The sequence below is a fragment of the Peromyscus leucopus genome, chromosome 3 (genome assembly GCF_004664715.2).
Source record: "Peromyscus leucopus breed LL Stock chromosome 3, UCI_PerLeu_2.1, whole genome shotgun sequence".
Classification (NCBI taxonomy): Eukaryota; Metazoa; Chordata; class Mammalia; order Rodentia; family Cricetidae; genus Peromyscus; species Peromyscus leucopus.
Genome location: NC_051065.1, coordinates 136,599,221 through 136,614,878, shown reverse-complemented (window position 1 = coordinate 136,614,878; position 15,658 = coordinate 136,599,221). Strand labels below are relative to the sequence as shown.

The window sequence follows — 15,658 nt, the reverse complement described above, 5'->3', positions numbered from 1 at the left end:
TTTGGTAAAGAGCTCGGGAAAGCATGTAAGGAACCCTTAAGCTGCTTAGCTACTCTTGCAATCTGCTTGGGGCTCAGGTTAAGAATCTTTCCTTGCCTTGGGAGGATAAATTGGCATTCCAGCTCTGTAATCTTGAGGAAAGTGATTCTCTAACAAGTAGAAATTTGAGGAAGGTGTACTCCAGTTCTAAGGCAAAGCATGGGAGTGAACAGAAAATATGCATCTCATTCCTTGTCTGCGTTACTATGATGTAGTTGAGAGACCATTAAAGATTCAAGGGGTTACAAGTGTCCACCTTGCTCCCCACTACTACCAACTTTATAAGCAATTTCGAATGTGTCACTGAATTTCTCTATAGTAAAAGTAGCAAAAGATTGAAAGGCCCATGAGCTAAGACCTCTTTAAAACTCATGTAAAGCCACATACAAATTAATACTAAGAGCTAGATGTCCTTTGAGGACTGAGCTAAGGATTGTAGTAATTGAAGGAAAGCCTCCAAATAGTGAAAAGGGACAATATCATGACTGGTTTTCAAAGGTCACCTGTTCTAAGGTCCTAGCAATCTCCTGGACTCATGCTCTATCAAATGTCACTGAGCTCACAGTGACTGATCTTCGAGTTTCTTCTCTATGAGGAAGTATACACAGTGTCCCTTAGCCAGCGCTATTCTGCACTCTTCCCTCACTGCCTCCATAAACAGCATCCTTACAGTGGTAGAGGACATGGCAGATGGCTCTTGTGTGTGTGTGTGTGTGTGTGTGTGTGTGTGTGTGTGTGTGTGTGTGTGAGAGAGAGAGAGAGAGAGAGAGAGAGAGAGAGAGAGAGAGAGAGAGAGAGAGAGAGAGAAAGCAAAAGGAGAAATAGGTTCAGTAAAAACCAAAAGTGGTAATGGAGAAACACAAATAATATTGAATCAAAAACTGAGCTTCTGTCCCAGGTTATCAACATTTTGTGCTCTGTGAACTTCATGTTTCTTCACTGCTGGAGAATGCCTTGGTCATTTGCTAAGAGCTTCTTTATCAGGAAACTGCTCAGTCTGTCTCCATCTCACCTCAGCTCCTCCTTTCTTTGCATCTGTTTGGCGGTCTAAGCTTCTGACGTTGGGCTTAAGCAGAAGGAGATAATTGGCAGGTGGGATAAATCAGGATGCAAAGATCCTTTTGTCTGCTGTGGGAAAGGCAACTCGAGGAGTTACAGGAACAGCGTTCAGCTCCCTGAGTTATTAACTCGTGGTAAGTTTGAGCACAATAATAACTCTAACTAAAGGGTCTTGGAGGGTTGATCTGGCTGTAAAACAAAGACATACAAGAAGAGAACACTCTGGGCTTGTGGGCCTGACCTGAGGTTGGGGTTGAACATGGGACAGAACACACCCAAACCTCTTTATAATGTCATGTGACAAACTAGTGCGTGAATCGTGGTTATTACCGTTCAGTGCAAACCTTGATTACTGAATTTGTTCACAAGGAACCTAGAGGGACCCTCCCTGTTTGTGGCTTCCTGGCAAACAGTTTTCTGGGAAAGGATGGATCTGGGGCATTACACAACCACAGCACAAACAGTTCTTTACTCCCAGGATGAACTTGAGGGTGACAGGACAGTGTGAGGATAAGGAGAAAGCAGCATGGGGTGACCGCAGGGCAGTGTGGGTGGCGTTGTCTTGTCCCTTTGAGGTTAAAATGTTTGTTTGCTCTATTCTAAAGCAAGGTACATTCTGGATTGTCTTTTAGTGGCCTTGCCTTGGTTCTCTCTTGGATCTTCAACTTACTTGATTCTCGCTGTCTCAGAGCAACCCGGCAACATTTAGTTAGAGCCCATGTCTGCCCCTTTCTCAGTTCATTGAGCACGAGTCAGCCCATCTTCATAGATGTCTTTTCTGAGGAGGATCTGGAGGTCTTGGGCGGTGAAGCCGCATCAGGAAGCCTGTGCCAATCCTTCCACACCCGCTTTGTCCTGGTGAGATTTGACACATGATTGTCCTCTGTCATTCTCACAGTTAAGCATTGCTGCGCTGGGTTTAATGTGACATATCCTCAGCCACCTAACATGCCGTGCCTCAGCACATCACTTTGCCACATCCACCTCTTTCTACGGAAGAGCATTTTGTAACCTCAGAAACAGGAAGGATAAGCATTGCACTAAACACAGGAACATGGGTTCTCTCACAAAATATTGGGTCCCTTGACATTTGGAGAGACACAGTGTGAACTAAAGCCAAGTCTGATATTCAGTGAGGCACATTCAGTTTCAGGACAGAAGGGAAGCACACATTTCCTAGGAAGTGCAGCCAAGGTGACCTTAGCCTTTGGTGATGTCTATAGTCAACAGGGTTCTCTTCCAAGGAAAGAAAGGGTCATATTTGTCCTGGTCTCCCCAAAGGCTTTGTAGAGACCTAGAGGCTAAGTGTGTGACAGAAACTCTGAGGACCAGTCAGATTTCTCAGCTCTTCTAAATTGCAGCAGCATTCGCATGAAGCTCACAGACCAGCAGTCATTCACAGAGCAAACACCAGCATTCAGCCTGATGACTACTCTGTAAGTCTGTAAGGAGACCTCATTTTTATTTTTCATTATTTCTAATTCTACATGTGTGTATGTACATGTGAATATTTGTGCATGTTGGTGCATGTGCTCATGGAGGCTGAAGGTCATGGATGCTTGAGACAAGAGGCATTGGATATCCCTGGAGCTGGTGGTCCAGGTGGCTGTGAACCACATAATGTGGGTGCTGGAGACTAAACTCTGGTCCTTTGGAGGAGTAGTACATGCTCTTAAGCATTGAGTCCTCTTTCCAGCCTGGTGCCTCTTCATACAGCACATTAAACTTAAAGCACACGTGAGTACTGTCGAAGCCTGGAGGCGCACCCTCAACACTACATAAATATACAAGAGAAGTTATGCCACGGAGGAAGTATGATGAGAAGATAGAAACATCTTAAGTACAGTTTTTAAAGTTCTGAGATATGCTATGAGGAGTCAAAGGGATTCAAAAAGGTATCCTGAAGCAGAATTTTGAGACCAGAAATCAGTTAATAGTTGGGGCAATTGAAGGAGCCACCAATAGGGGCCAATGACAGTCCACACAAGAGCAGAGCAAGGACTCCTTCGCACTTGGCTGAGGAAGCGGGGACTCCAGAGGTGAACACATGTGGCAACCATTGTGTGGAATATTATTTTAAGATGCGTTACATTCTTTATGCTGTGGAACATTTGTTTAATGATGCAAAGATGTGTTGCATTTTTTTAATTCTGTGAAGCTATGTTACTGTGCCTGTCTAAAACATATGATTGGTATAATAAAGAGCTGAATGGCCAATAAGCTAGGCAGGAGAAAGGCTAGTTGGGCTGGCAGGCAGAGAGAATAAATAGGAGGAGAAATCTGGGAAGAGAGATCGAGGAGCAAGAAAAGGAGAAGGAGAGGGGAACACCAGGGGCCAGCAATGGAGTAAGAAGGAAAGAAAAGATATACAGAAACAGAGAGAGGTGAAAGCCCAGAGGCAAAAGGTAGACAGGATAATTTAGGTGAGAAAAGCTGGCCAAAAACAAGCCAAGCTAAGGCCAGGCATTCATAATAAAATAAAAAGCTCCATGTATTTATTTGGGAGCTGGGTGGGCCCACCAAGATCAAAGAGCCGAAGAGTAAAGAGTGAACACAACAACTACAAACCACAGCCTGTTCATAGGACTTTCTTGGCTTTGTAAGGGTCTCGTATAGAATTCCTCATTTTGAACACTTTGTGTCAGATACAATACTTTTATTAACTTCTTTAATTTTCTTTGATTCATTTTATGGAGAGGAGTCCAGAAAGGAGTGTGAAACTTACCAAGGACACATAGTTTTGTGAAATCTTAAGCCACACATGTAGTTGGTCCTCTCTTTATGCTGTTACTTCCAGAGGGTGATTTGACCTGTGGAAGTTACCTTAATCCTTTATATTTTGAACTCTGTCTCCAATACAATAGTTTCTAGATAAAATAAAAAATTATCAGCTCATTTGGAATCTCTGATAGATAAAATTTTTTAAATATATTTTCACTAAAATATTGTTACTTAGCTGGCAATCTCAATTCTATTCGATTTTCAGATTGGAGGCAGGGGACTCATGGTTTATTACTGTTTTGGGAAGTCCAAGAGTCTGGTCTGAGATCAATTCTCTGGCTTTTCCCTGTGGCTTTGGCCCAGCTGTGATATGCCAGTTACTGGTCACACATGCTGCGAGCGATGCTGTCCTTGGCTCACTGCCTGCCACGCCTCCTGGATTTCCAACCACACTTTGGAGAGGCACAAACCTTGCCTGGTGACAGAGGCCCGCTGCACAAGAATGAGTTTCTGTAAACAGAGGAGCTGGCACTGTTCTCCCTAAAGCCACTGAGGGCATCGTGAAGTGGGGTCAGCTACTGTTTTCTCCATGATAGAAAAGTCATGAGGTCAGATCTCATCACTCATGGCAAGGACTTTCTCCAAATCCCTTCACTAATTTATTCACCAACTCAACAAACAAAGCACCTACAGCAAAGTCACTTATGTGCCAACAACTATTGTAGGTGTCGAGACTACAGAAATGACTCCAAGTTGAAAGAGTGGACACACAAGGGACATTCCAGTAAAGATAAAGGTGAAAGTAACAATAGTACAAGAGAGCAGTCAAGTTCATCCCTGGTGCTGTCCACAGATTGACCACTGTGTTCCTACAAACAGTTGGAGAACTGCAAGGCAAGAATGGTTACCATGATGGGGAGAAGAAATAAGGACAAAGAGTCTTCAAAGTCCAAAGAAAAGATTCTGAGGTGGAAGTCCCACATGTAACATTAGAGGGCATCCCAGTGAGGTGGAGTAAATAACCCTAGTTAAAGGTGGACAAGGACAAGATCACACTAAGAGCATCAGGATAATCTGGGAAAGGTTAATTAAGGCACCTTCTGCAAAGGAGCTCCCATGCACTAGATCATGGAAAGAGTTGCCTCAGAGGAAGAGGTAAAGGCTATTCATGAGTTCTTTGGAGCTTTCCGGAACCTTCCTTCCCAAGGTAAACTTTCTTGAATATTAAGAAAGAAAAGGAAAAAAATGTTGAAACTTATAAAATATAAAAATTATTTTACATTTTATTTTATGTGCATGGGTGCTTTGCTTGCATGTATGTCTGCGTACCACAGGCTTGCCTGCTGCCTTTGGAGGACAGAAAAAGAGATTAGAATCTCTGGAACTGGAGTTACAGATGGTTGTGAGCAGCCACATGGGTGTTGGGAGCTGAACCCTGATCCTCAGCAAGGGTAGCCAGTACTCTTAACCTCTGAGTCATCTCTCTAGCCTTGAAGTTTAATTTTTTGTGTTTACCTTTGTTGATATTTTCTCCTATGGCTTATGTTTATAGGGCTAAGCATATGTCTGCAGCCAAATTCCTCTGGGTATACAGTGTTGGATAGCCTCATGGTTTGCACAAGAGATAATGTAGAAGATATCCGAGAGATGTGTGGCTGATGAACTCTCTGTCCGGACACGGAGTTAGAGAACGAAAGCATTAGCCAATCCTCATGGTCTGTTCCTCCACTTTTGCACGTTTGTTTCAGGCTCCACTGAATAAATTCATTGTTGTCCATAGGTCCGAAGTCCTTCTGTCCGGCTGGCTGTGTTGTCACTCCTCAGAACTAAGAGAAAAGTCTCTGAGTTAAGTGAGGATTAAGCAAAGAACACCAATGCAAAGAACACATTGTAGAAAGTGTTTTTTAGAGGCAGGCTAGTCGGTCGCTGGAAGAAGATAAAGCTTCAGATATCTATAACTGTTCAAATCCTTCATATCACTCAGATAATTCCCCTTCTTTTCACAGGATTCCTGGAGGGGAAATATGGTATTATGATGAAATACTATCAGATTTTGGGGGGAAACATACAATATCAAGTTTTTTTTTTTTTTGAGACAAGGTCTCATGTATCTGAGAGAGTGACCTCAAATTGGCTATATAGCTAATGATGACCTGGAGCTTCAGATCCTCCTGTCTCTACCTCTGGAATACTTGGATTACAGGTGTGCAACATCAGTCCTGGTTTTTCAGCTCTGGGAATTGAACTTAGGTCTTTGTGTGTGCTAGGCAAACACTTTATCAACTGAGTTACGTCCCCAACCCTCATACAACTATATCTTTCATTTTCAAAATCTCTTAGTTGACAGACCATTGCATTCTATGGGATATCTTCATTGATTTATAGCTTATTTTCTAAAAATCATTTCTGCTGGTTTGCGTGCACCAACACGAACTGCCAAGCTCGAAGTGCTCCCAGGTGTGAGAACTGGGTCCTTTTGACTTGGAGCCTCCTCATTTCCTTCTCCTCTCCAGTGAGCCAGCAAGCACAACACCAGCCATCCAGGGACCGCCAAGATGAGTGACACCACTTCTCTGGGTCCTCCAGCGCCAAGCCAGGGTCCTATTACCCCACGCAAAGGTCCCCCCAAGTTCAAGCAGAGACAGACCCGACAGTTCAAGAGCAAGCCTCCCAAGAAAGGTGTGAAAGGGTAAGTGTAAGACGAGAACGAAAGGGGCCTGTCATCTTCTGGTTCCACAGACAGCTTTAGTTCTGAGAACATACCGATCACGCTATTACGCAGAATCACAGAACCTTCCATCTCGCCCTCCGTTTTCCTCTCCAGCCCATCTTTGCGGAAGCTGTCCGTGTCAGGGGGAGTTGTTTCCCTTTCAAGTCCCCAGGAGAATGGCCAGTTTTAAAACAAAACTAGAGCTTTTCACAATGACCTTTAACTTGACCTTCCAGATTTTTCTTGTCTAGTCTTTTTAAAAAATCATTTTAAACAACTTACTTTATTTTAATTATGTGTGCATGTGGTATGTCTATGTGTGGGTGTATGTGTTTGAGGTGTGCAGGTTCCAGGAGAGGCCAGAGGAGGGCGTCGGGTTCTCAGAACTGGAATTACAGGCTATTGGGAGCTGCCCATGACGAGTAATGGGAACCGAACTCAGGTCCTCCGCCAGAGCAGCCGGCTCTTTTGACTGCCGAGCCCTCTCTGCAGCCCCACGTTCTGTTTCTTCATGCAGACACGCCCCGTGCTTTAACCCGGAGTTCTGGACCATCAGTCGTTTCCAAAGAACACTGGGCTTTACTTGGTTTGTGTTGTTGTTGGCTTTTTTGTTTATCTTCATGTCTTATTTCCTCAGTTCTCCATATTTCTCTTTTGCTTTTGGAAAAATTTTATTTTCAACACATTCCACACATGTTAATTTCTCTTTTACTGCTACTTAAATTTCATCATCACCTTTGTGTTTATATTATGATGCATTCAGCCACCATAACTTGTTCTATTTTATATTACATTTATTTATTTATATCTTTTCACTCAGACTAAGATCAGTCCGAGAAAATTTGGGTCTTCTTTAATATTCTGTGCCTAGTGTGACTCCCAGAATGCAGTAGATTAATTAGCTAACGTTAATGTCTTACTGCTTAATCATCTCCATATTTAAGACATGAAGGTTGAGGGCTGGCAGGATGGCTTTGTGGGCAAAGGCACTTACTAGACAATGCAGTGTTCAGAGTTCAGTCCCTAGAGCCCACCCACATGAAGGTGGCAGGAGAGCAGACACCATGACGTTGTCACCTGACCTTCACATGCACACCATGGTGTATGCACAGGCAGACACACAGACACAGACACAGATACAGACACACAGACACAGATACAGACAGACAGACAGACAGATACAGACAGACAGACACACATAGAGAGACAGACAGACACACATACAGATATACAGACGCATATGCATACAGATAGACACACACACAAAGAAAGACAGACAGACACAGACAGATACAGACAGACACACACAGAGAGACAGACAGACACAGATACAGATAGACAGACACATACAGATAGACACACACACAGAAACAGACAGACAGATACAGACAGACACACATACACTTACAGACAGATGCACACAGAGAGACAGACAGACACAGATACAGGCAGACAGACACATACACATTCACAGACAGACAGACACACATATGCACATACAATGAAACTTGTATTCACATTAATGTGAATTAATTATCCACATTAAATGACACTTGGGGTCAGTTGTAGGGTGCGGACTGGTCTGCAGGGAGCCCTCTCTTCAGCTCCCAGCACCGCACTAACGGTGTGAGAGCTCATGCCTGTAATCTCAGAACTCTGGAGATGCAGAAGAATCAGTAATTCAGGTTCCAGGCCACCCTCTAATTTTAGGCTATGTCTCTAGAGGTAAAGTACATCCACTCCCCACTAACGATACACTGCACCCCCGACAGAGTGACATCTTCTTGGATCTTGTTCAATGTGGATAAAAGTTTCTCAAATAAAAGACTTAGAGTTTCTTTTCTTTTGAGTGAAGAAATCTTCCCGGGAGTAATTCAGGGTCCTTCACCTCTGGTCTCAGCTAATGTCTCTTTTATCCATCTATTTTTTTGCATAGGTTTGGAGATGACATCCCAGGCATGGAGGGGCTAGGAACAGGTGAGCTATGACACATTTAAGTGAGCATGTGGCTTTGAAGTTTCCTCTTTGCAGAAACTTCAAGCTTTAAGGGTCAGTTTAAAGCTACAACACCCATGACATGTGATCCTTTGAAGACAGAAAGGTGGGGGTTTAATTTAACTTTTTAAGTACGTGTCTACCTACATGCAGAAATGCTAAAGGAAATGAAAGTAAGTGTGAGGTCTAATGATAGCTGTTGTTTTATTAAACAGCCTTTGAGTGCATGCCACACTCAGCTGTAGGCTTGTGAAACAGGAGATTCTTAGAGTTGATCCATTCCAGCTTCATTTTTCAGAAGAGGAATCTGAGGCAGACTGAGGGCTAGTGTGAAGCCACAGCTTGAGGAATTGGAAAAAATGGCAGCGTCTAGAGAACCCTTCCACTCTGCCTGGCAACCTACTCCTTACCAAGTTCCTCTTCTTCACATCCCATAGCACCAGGAACAGGGGTGCACACAGCAACAGGAATAGGGGTACATATAGCATCAGGGACGTGGGTGCACATGGCACCAAGAATGTGGGTACACATAACATCAGGAATGTGGGTACACATGGCACCAGAAACAGGAGTGCACACAGCACCAAGAACAGGGGTGCACACATCATCAGGAACAGGGGTGCACACAGCACCAAGAACAGGGGTGCACACAGCACCAAGAACAGGGGTGCACACAGCATCAGGAACAGGGGTGCACACATCATCAGGAACAGGGGTGCGCACGGCACCAGGAACAGGGGTGCACACAGCACCAAGAACAGGGGTGCACACATCATCAGGAACAGGGGTGCACACAGCACCAAGAACAGGGGTGCACATGGCACCAAGAACAGGGGTGCACACAGCATCAGGAACAGGGGTGCACACATCATCAGGAACAGGGGTACACACAGCATCAGGAACAGGGGTGCACACCGCACCAGGGATGTGGGTACACATGGCACCAGGGACAAGGACACACAGCAACAACAGGACAGGGGTGCACACACACATACACACACACACACACACACACACACACACACACACACACACACACACTGAGTGCATCTGATGCAATCCTTTCAGTTGGTGGGACTATTTTCTTTCATTAGATAATGATTGTAATTGCTATAGGTGGCTTTAGAAAATGAACAGACTTTTTTTGTGAAGTTTTAGGTTCACAGAAGGATTTAGCAGAAGGTCCAGAGAACTCGTATCATCACCACTCCTGCTTTTACACAGTGCCCGGTAACCGACATAATGCACGAGTCTGGCACACTTGTCAAGTGTGAGGAGCCTCTATCAGTCACTCCTGCTGTCTTGACAAAAGGCCGTAGCACATATAGCTTGAAGCTTATTGGTACCACATGGTTCTAAGGAGTCTAATGACCATGTACAGTTGTGTAACTGTCGTATTGTGTCATATAGATTGGCTTCATTGTCCCAAACATTCCCTCACCTCTACTGGGTAATGTCTTCCTTCCCTAACTGCACACCTCTGAACACCACAAGACTTTTTACTGGGTCTTACTTTCACATTTTCTGAAATGTTATAGAGTTAGAATTATATATTAAATTATAGTATTTAGCTTTCCTATCCTGATTTCTTCCATTTAGCAATATTTATTCAAGTGTCTTCTGTCTTCTTATGTTTCAATAGCTCATTTCTTTATTTATTTTCATTTTATGTGTATGTTTATTTGCCTACATTTATGTACGTGTGTGCCTGGGGTCAGTGGAAGCCAAAAGAGGGCATCAGATCCCCTGGAAATAATAGATGGTTATAGAGTTATAGTGAGCTACTGTATGGGTGGGAACTGAAGTCAGGTCTTCTAAAAGAGCAGCCAGTGCTCTTGAACACTGAATTATCTCTCCAGGCCCAATAGTTCTTTTATTTTTATTGCTAAAAAATATTTCATTTTATGAGCGAATTCTATTGAAGGACATCTCAATTTAAATATTAGCATTAGTGAGTAAAACTATTGCATGTTCATGCTTGAGCACTTGTGTGTGTGTGTGTGTGTGTGTGTGTGTGTGTGTGTGTGTACATGCACAATTAGGGTTTTTGTGTGGATATAATGTTGAACTTGTCTAGTACACTAGATACATGGTAGCACTCACTGTAACCAGTGTATTTAACTTGGTAGTCAAATGTCACCCCTGGATCTCAAATAGGTCTTATGGCATTTGTAAAGCTTACTTGCTACTCCCTTAGGTACTAATTTTTGTAAGGTGGTCAGGTACATTTAGAGAAGCATAGGGGGATAGGTGAACTCCTCTGCTGGAAAGAGGCAAAAAGATTTCCATTGGGGGGAAGGCCTGGGGTCTTTGCCCTGGTTTGAGCCCCTTCTATGTAAGCACAGTTTTTTTGACTAATGCTGGCTTCTCTGGAAACGGGCGGGGGTGGGGTGGGGGAATACCATCTTCCCTGAACCAGAGGCGTGACTAGATGATGCTCTGAGGTTGTTTCTCAGTACATGACTGATGCAGATGTCTGGAAATGTAAAGAACAAGCCTGAGAAGCTCACCTTGCATCAGTGAGAAGAGAGTCCACCCAGACTGTGGGAACTTAAAGGGTCCCACTTCTCAATTTAATCCTTGGCCTGATGGGAATTCCACTCTATGCTCCTCTTGGTGGCTCGGGGTTAGGAGATGCAGCGAGCTTCCATCTTCCCAAAGAGAGTACAAAACGAACCCAATACCACCCGTGTGTGTGTGTGTGTGTGTGTGTGTGTGTGTGTGTGTGAGTTATGTGAGTGTTCACTTCCTCATTGGCTATAGGGCCATTCCACATGCCTTCCCAGGAATGGAGGGGCATATGTGTATATAACTGGCATCTTTTCCTCTCACAGGAGAGACTCCTCTTCCGGGTGAGTGGTTTGCTGAGGTATTCTTCTTCTATCTCTTGTAGATATTACGGTGATCTGTCCCTGGGAAGCATTCAGCCATCTGGAACTGCATGAGCTTGCTCAGTTCGGGATTATATGAGGGGTCCAGAGCTCGGCTGCTCTCAAGAGCGTCTGCTGGAGATGTCATGATTTTACCCAGTTGATCTTTTTGAGTCTTGAAATCCATTGTTTGGAAGGAATTTCTCCGACATATACGGTCATTCTCCATGAGTTACTGTGGTGTTCTTTCTTGTAGTGTAGCTCAGCTTCAACAATGCCAAAAGGGCACCTTTGTTGGGGCATTTCGAGCTTTACACTTTTCCTATCTGCTGCTTTGAAGTCATCTGCATTTCTCCATAGTGTGCTTACATGTAGGCTAGACACTCACTATATTAGCAGCAGAATTATGGGATGACATTAACATATTTGAAAGGCTCTGTTAGAAGGATTGTTACAGGTCAGCCTGAGCTACATAGTGAGTTCCAGGCTAGCTTGAGCTACAATGTGAGACCAGCTCTTAACTAACTAACCAACTAACTAACTAATGCAGTACCTGGGGTGATCTGAACAAACACCTCCAAATCTACTCGGGCATCAGTGACATATGAGAAACAATTCCACTCGAGTTGGATTTATCTAATTGGTGGCTTCAATTGTGATTCCTTCTAGGACCCTGAGTAAGAGGCTGTTTCCAGGAGCAGCGACAACTTACAGGCACTTATACCACTGAGGAGGGGTGCTATCCTTTGTCCCTTGAAGATAGTAACTGCCTAGAGATCCTAGAGAGGGGTGAGGCTGCATGTGCCCCTTCTGATTCCTCTCCCTTCTCCATGGGGGACTTAGCAGTTCCGGTCTTTAACGACAGCTGTCATCACAGCTGCCCTGATTTCAAGATGGCGGCGGTCATGTCCTGCCCGGAGCACAGGATCCTAGCATTCTGCAGTCCTCCATTCTTGTGGTGAGAGGAGTCAGGAATCTTGACTTTTTTCATGGTGCTGCATGCAACGCATGTCTAAAGGAGGCATGGCCACACAGGAAGTAATAGGTGCAGGGCTCACTAAAGGGCGGAGTGTTAAGAGTCAAGCAGTCATTCTGCTTTGCAAATGGGAAAATCGCATACTTTAACTGAACCTGGTTACCTCAGAGGCTGCCTGCGGCTCTAACTCAGTCTGATAAGACTGAAGACTTAAACTCACAACCCTGACAATGTGAGCTTCTGTTCCAGGGCTCTGGTTCCAGAAAGTTCCCTTTCATTCCGCCTCCATCTTCGTTCATTAAAATTATTCTGCCCCATGGCTCCAGCTGAGAGTCACAGGCTCTTCAAATACCCACCGACCGGCTTTCTGTAATCGATAACCGGTCACTTTTAAATCATCAGTGAGAAAGCTCCGTCTGTGTGAGGTTTAGACGCGGGTGCAGATTTGCCTCACCCCAGATGTTGTGTCAAGGGCAGTGTGCACATAGCTGTCTTTCCACAGCCCCTACAAGGCAATTGTGCAATGCAGATGCGGCCCCCGGCTTCATGCTTTGGCACTGAGCATGTGAATTTCTTCATCTCAGTTTTGTAATCTGTGGTAACAGAACGGAGCAAAGTAACGGAAAAGAGAAGGGAATGATAGGAAAGAACGGGCCAGAGCCGTGCCCTGGCTCCACCAGTGAATCGCTTTGCACGTATGGGCATAAAACTCACCCATGTGGACCCCCCGCTTTGCCTGAGTTCCAGAGTTTGAGGGGCACAGTAGTGGTAAAATCAGTGGCTTTGAGGCCCTCAGCACCTAAGCATGGAAAGGAGCGGGGCTCAGCACTCAAGAGAGTGTCCCTTGCCACAGGCTCCGTGTTAATTATTTTGTAATGACAAAATCATCTTTTAGCAATAAAGCTAGAAATAGAAGAGAAAAGGCAAAGTGTAAAGCGGAAAGCAGAAGTGTTTAATGAAGGAGGCAGCGTGGGAGTGTGGGCGTCCCCCTTCAGCAGGGGCTCCCCAGCCCCTCTTTGTCTTCCCACCCCACACTTGGAGTCACCAGCTCTGCAGCTGACAGCCCACCCCTTGTCTGCTCCTCCCCTGAGGTGTCCTTGAGACAGGGAGGTCTAGTTCTCCAGCTGGGCGAGGCCCTGGCCCACACTTTGTCTACTTTATAGATGGGATTTTTTTTCCCTAAAGATGAAATAATGTGGACAAACCAGACTGCAGCAAAGTGTTGGTCACTTCTCTTGCGGCTGTGGCAGAACACCCGAGCAAACAGCTTGAGGGGATTGCGTATCTCGGCCCACATTTTTAGAGGACCCAGTCCATTGTGACGGGACAGCTCACATCATCATGGCGGCTGGGAAGCAGGGAGAGAGGTGGGGTACCGGGAGATCGAGACCCCAGGGGCACCCCCACCGACTCACTTCCTCCAACTAGATCCCACCCCCACTTTCAACACCTTGCCATACACTGTCAGATTATGATTTTATCAGGGACTAATCTGTTCACTACATCAGACCTTCCGGTCTGCTTGTTTCGGGAGACACTGTCACAGACACGCCCAGACACGTGCCGTCCTGATCCCTAGCGACCCCTCCATCCTGTCAAGTCGACAACAGAACCAACCATCACACAAACATCCAACGGCCCGGGCGGAGAAGGATCAGAACAATGAATACTACAGGAGGGACAATGGCAGGAACCAGTAACACAGAGCCTGGAACAGAAACCGGCAACCACCAGCAAGTGTTTGCGGAGTTGTAACTGGGAAGCAGAATGGCGTAGTTCATGCAGGAGTCCAGCACTGAGTGGGGAGCTGGAGCTGATGCAGTCTGCATTCCATCTGTCTCAGTTGGGGTTTCCACTGCTTTGATGAAACACCAGGACCTAAAAGCAAGTTGGGGAGGAAACGGTTTATTTGACTTAGATGTCCACATTATAGTCCATCACTGAAGGAAGCCAGGACAGGAACTGAAGCAGGGCAGGAACCTGAAGGCAGAAGCTGATGCAGAGGCCATGGAGGGGTGCTGCTTACTGGTTGCTCCACATGACTAGCTCAGCCTGCTTTCTTATAGAACCCAGGACCAGCAGGCCAGGAACAGCACCACCCACAATGGAATGAGCCTTCTCCCATCAATCACTAAGAAAATGCTCTATAGACTTGCCTACATCCCAGCCTCATGGAGGCATTTCCCCCATCAGGTGCTTTTAGCTTGTGTCAAGTTGACATAAAACTATCCAACACACGATCCAAACTCAAGTTCCTTGGTTCCTGTTCTTAAACTCCAGTTCTATGTTTTTTTCAGGAATATTTTATTTTACCAGCAGCAAATATGAAAACAATAAAATATATTGTCTCAGAGTTGGGGCGACAGAGGCGCCAAATTCAAAGCCGGGAGTTCGGAAGGTTGAAGAAAGGGATTTTGGAGGTGGGGCGATGGCTCAGCAATTAAAAGCTTGCTGCTTTTGCAGAGGAATTGAGTTCAGTTCCCAGCCCCTGTTTCGGGAAGCTCACAATTGCCTGTGACTCCAGTTGAGCAGATCTGACGCCCTCTTCTGGTCTGAGACCACCCGTACACACATATAAAGATAAAATAAAAATCAATCTTTTTTTAAAAGGGGAACTGATAGTAAAGGCCAGTACAATAACTTGGGTGCAGCAACTGTGAACGCTAGAGTTCAAAGAAAGATGAGAAATCAGCTGTAACTATCAGACAGGGCATATAACTATGGGATGTCTCAGAGGGGAGATTTAGCCCACTCCAGCGATCCTCTGGGGGATCAAGCGAGGATGAGGACGGTATGCAGCTAACAAACACACATTCCAGCCTGTTCCTGGGATTGAATGGAAGTTGAGGTTGGTTTAACCTGTAACGGAGACACTGCCACCTTTCCTGGAGCCCAGTGGTAGCACAGCCGGACAGAAAACGGCCTGGGGGAAATGCAGTGCCAGGCTTTGCCCCCGCTGTGCAGCTGACCTCTGCTGTGAGCACCGAGGAAGAAGCCCCTTAAACTGAAAGAAGGAAGAAGAATGTTCTCTGGACAACAAAAGGCGTGAAGTGGGATTGACCCGTTAGACCAGAGAAACAGGAAGTGACGAGACACGGGGAAACACGCCATGACATGTCGAGTGTGACATGAGTAGTCTTAAAAGCAGAAACAATACAGGACTTGTGCTGCAGAAAAGCCCATTGAGCAAATGGACCGTCATGTGGACCGTCAGAATTATATCTAAACTAGTAATGCTTTTAGCAACTCCAGGCTCATCCTTAGCTCCATGAGGCAGAGAGGAAGGAT

At 45.3% G+C, this 15,658-nt stretch overlaps 1 protein-coding gene across 2 annotated transcripts in view; it reads left to right on the top strand.

Moving 5' to 3' along the window:
- Pde6h (phosphodiesterase 6H) overlaps positions 1–11,632 on the top strand; it is a 29,216-nt gene extending 17,584 nt beyond the window's left edge. Inside the window, exons 1-4 of one of the 2 annotated variants that reach the window (XM_028872253.2) lie at positions 1,037–1,232; positions 6,333–6,508; positions 8,466–8,506; positions 11,418–11,631. In XM_028872253.2, coding sequence (XP_028728086.1) covers positions 6,375–6,508; positions 8,466–8,506; positions 11,418–11,494 — 252 coding nt within the window. In that variant the 5' untranslated portion in view covers positions 1,037–1,232; positions 6,333–6,374 and the 3' untranslated portion in view covers positions 11,495–11,631. Of the gene's footprint in view, positions 1–1,036; positions 1,233–6,332; positions 6,509–8,465; positions 8,507–11,417 lie in introns of those variants that run through there. The other variant, XM_037204047.1, reaches the window with a different exon arrangement.
- The last annotated feature ends 4,026 nt before the right edge of the window (positions 11,633–15,658 follow it).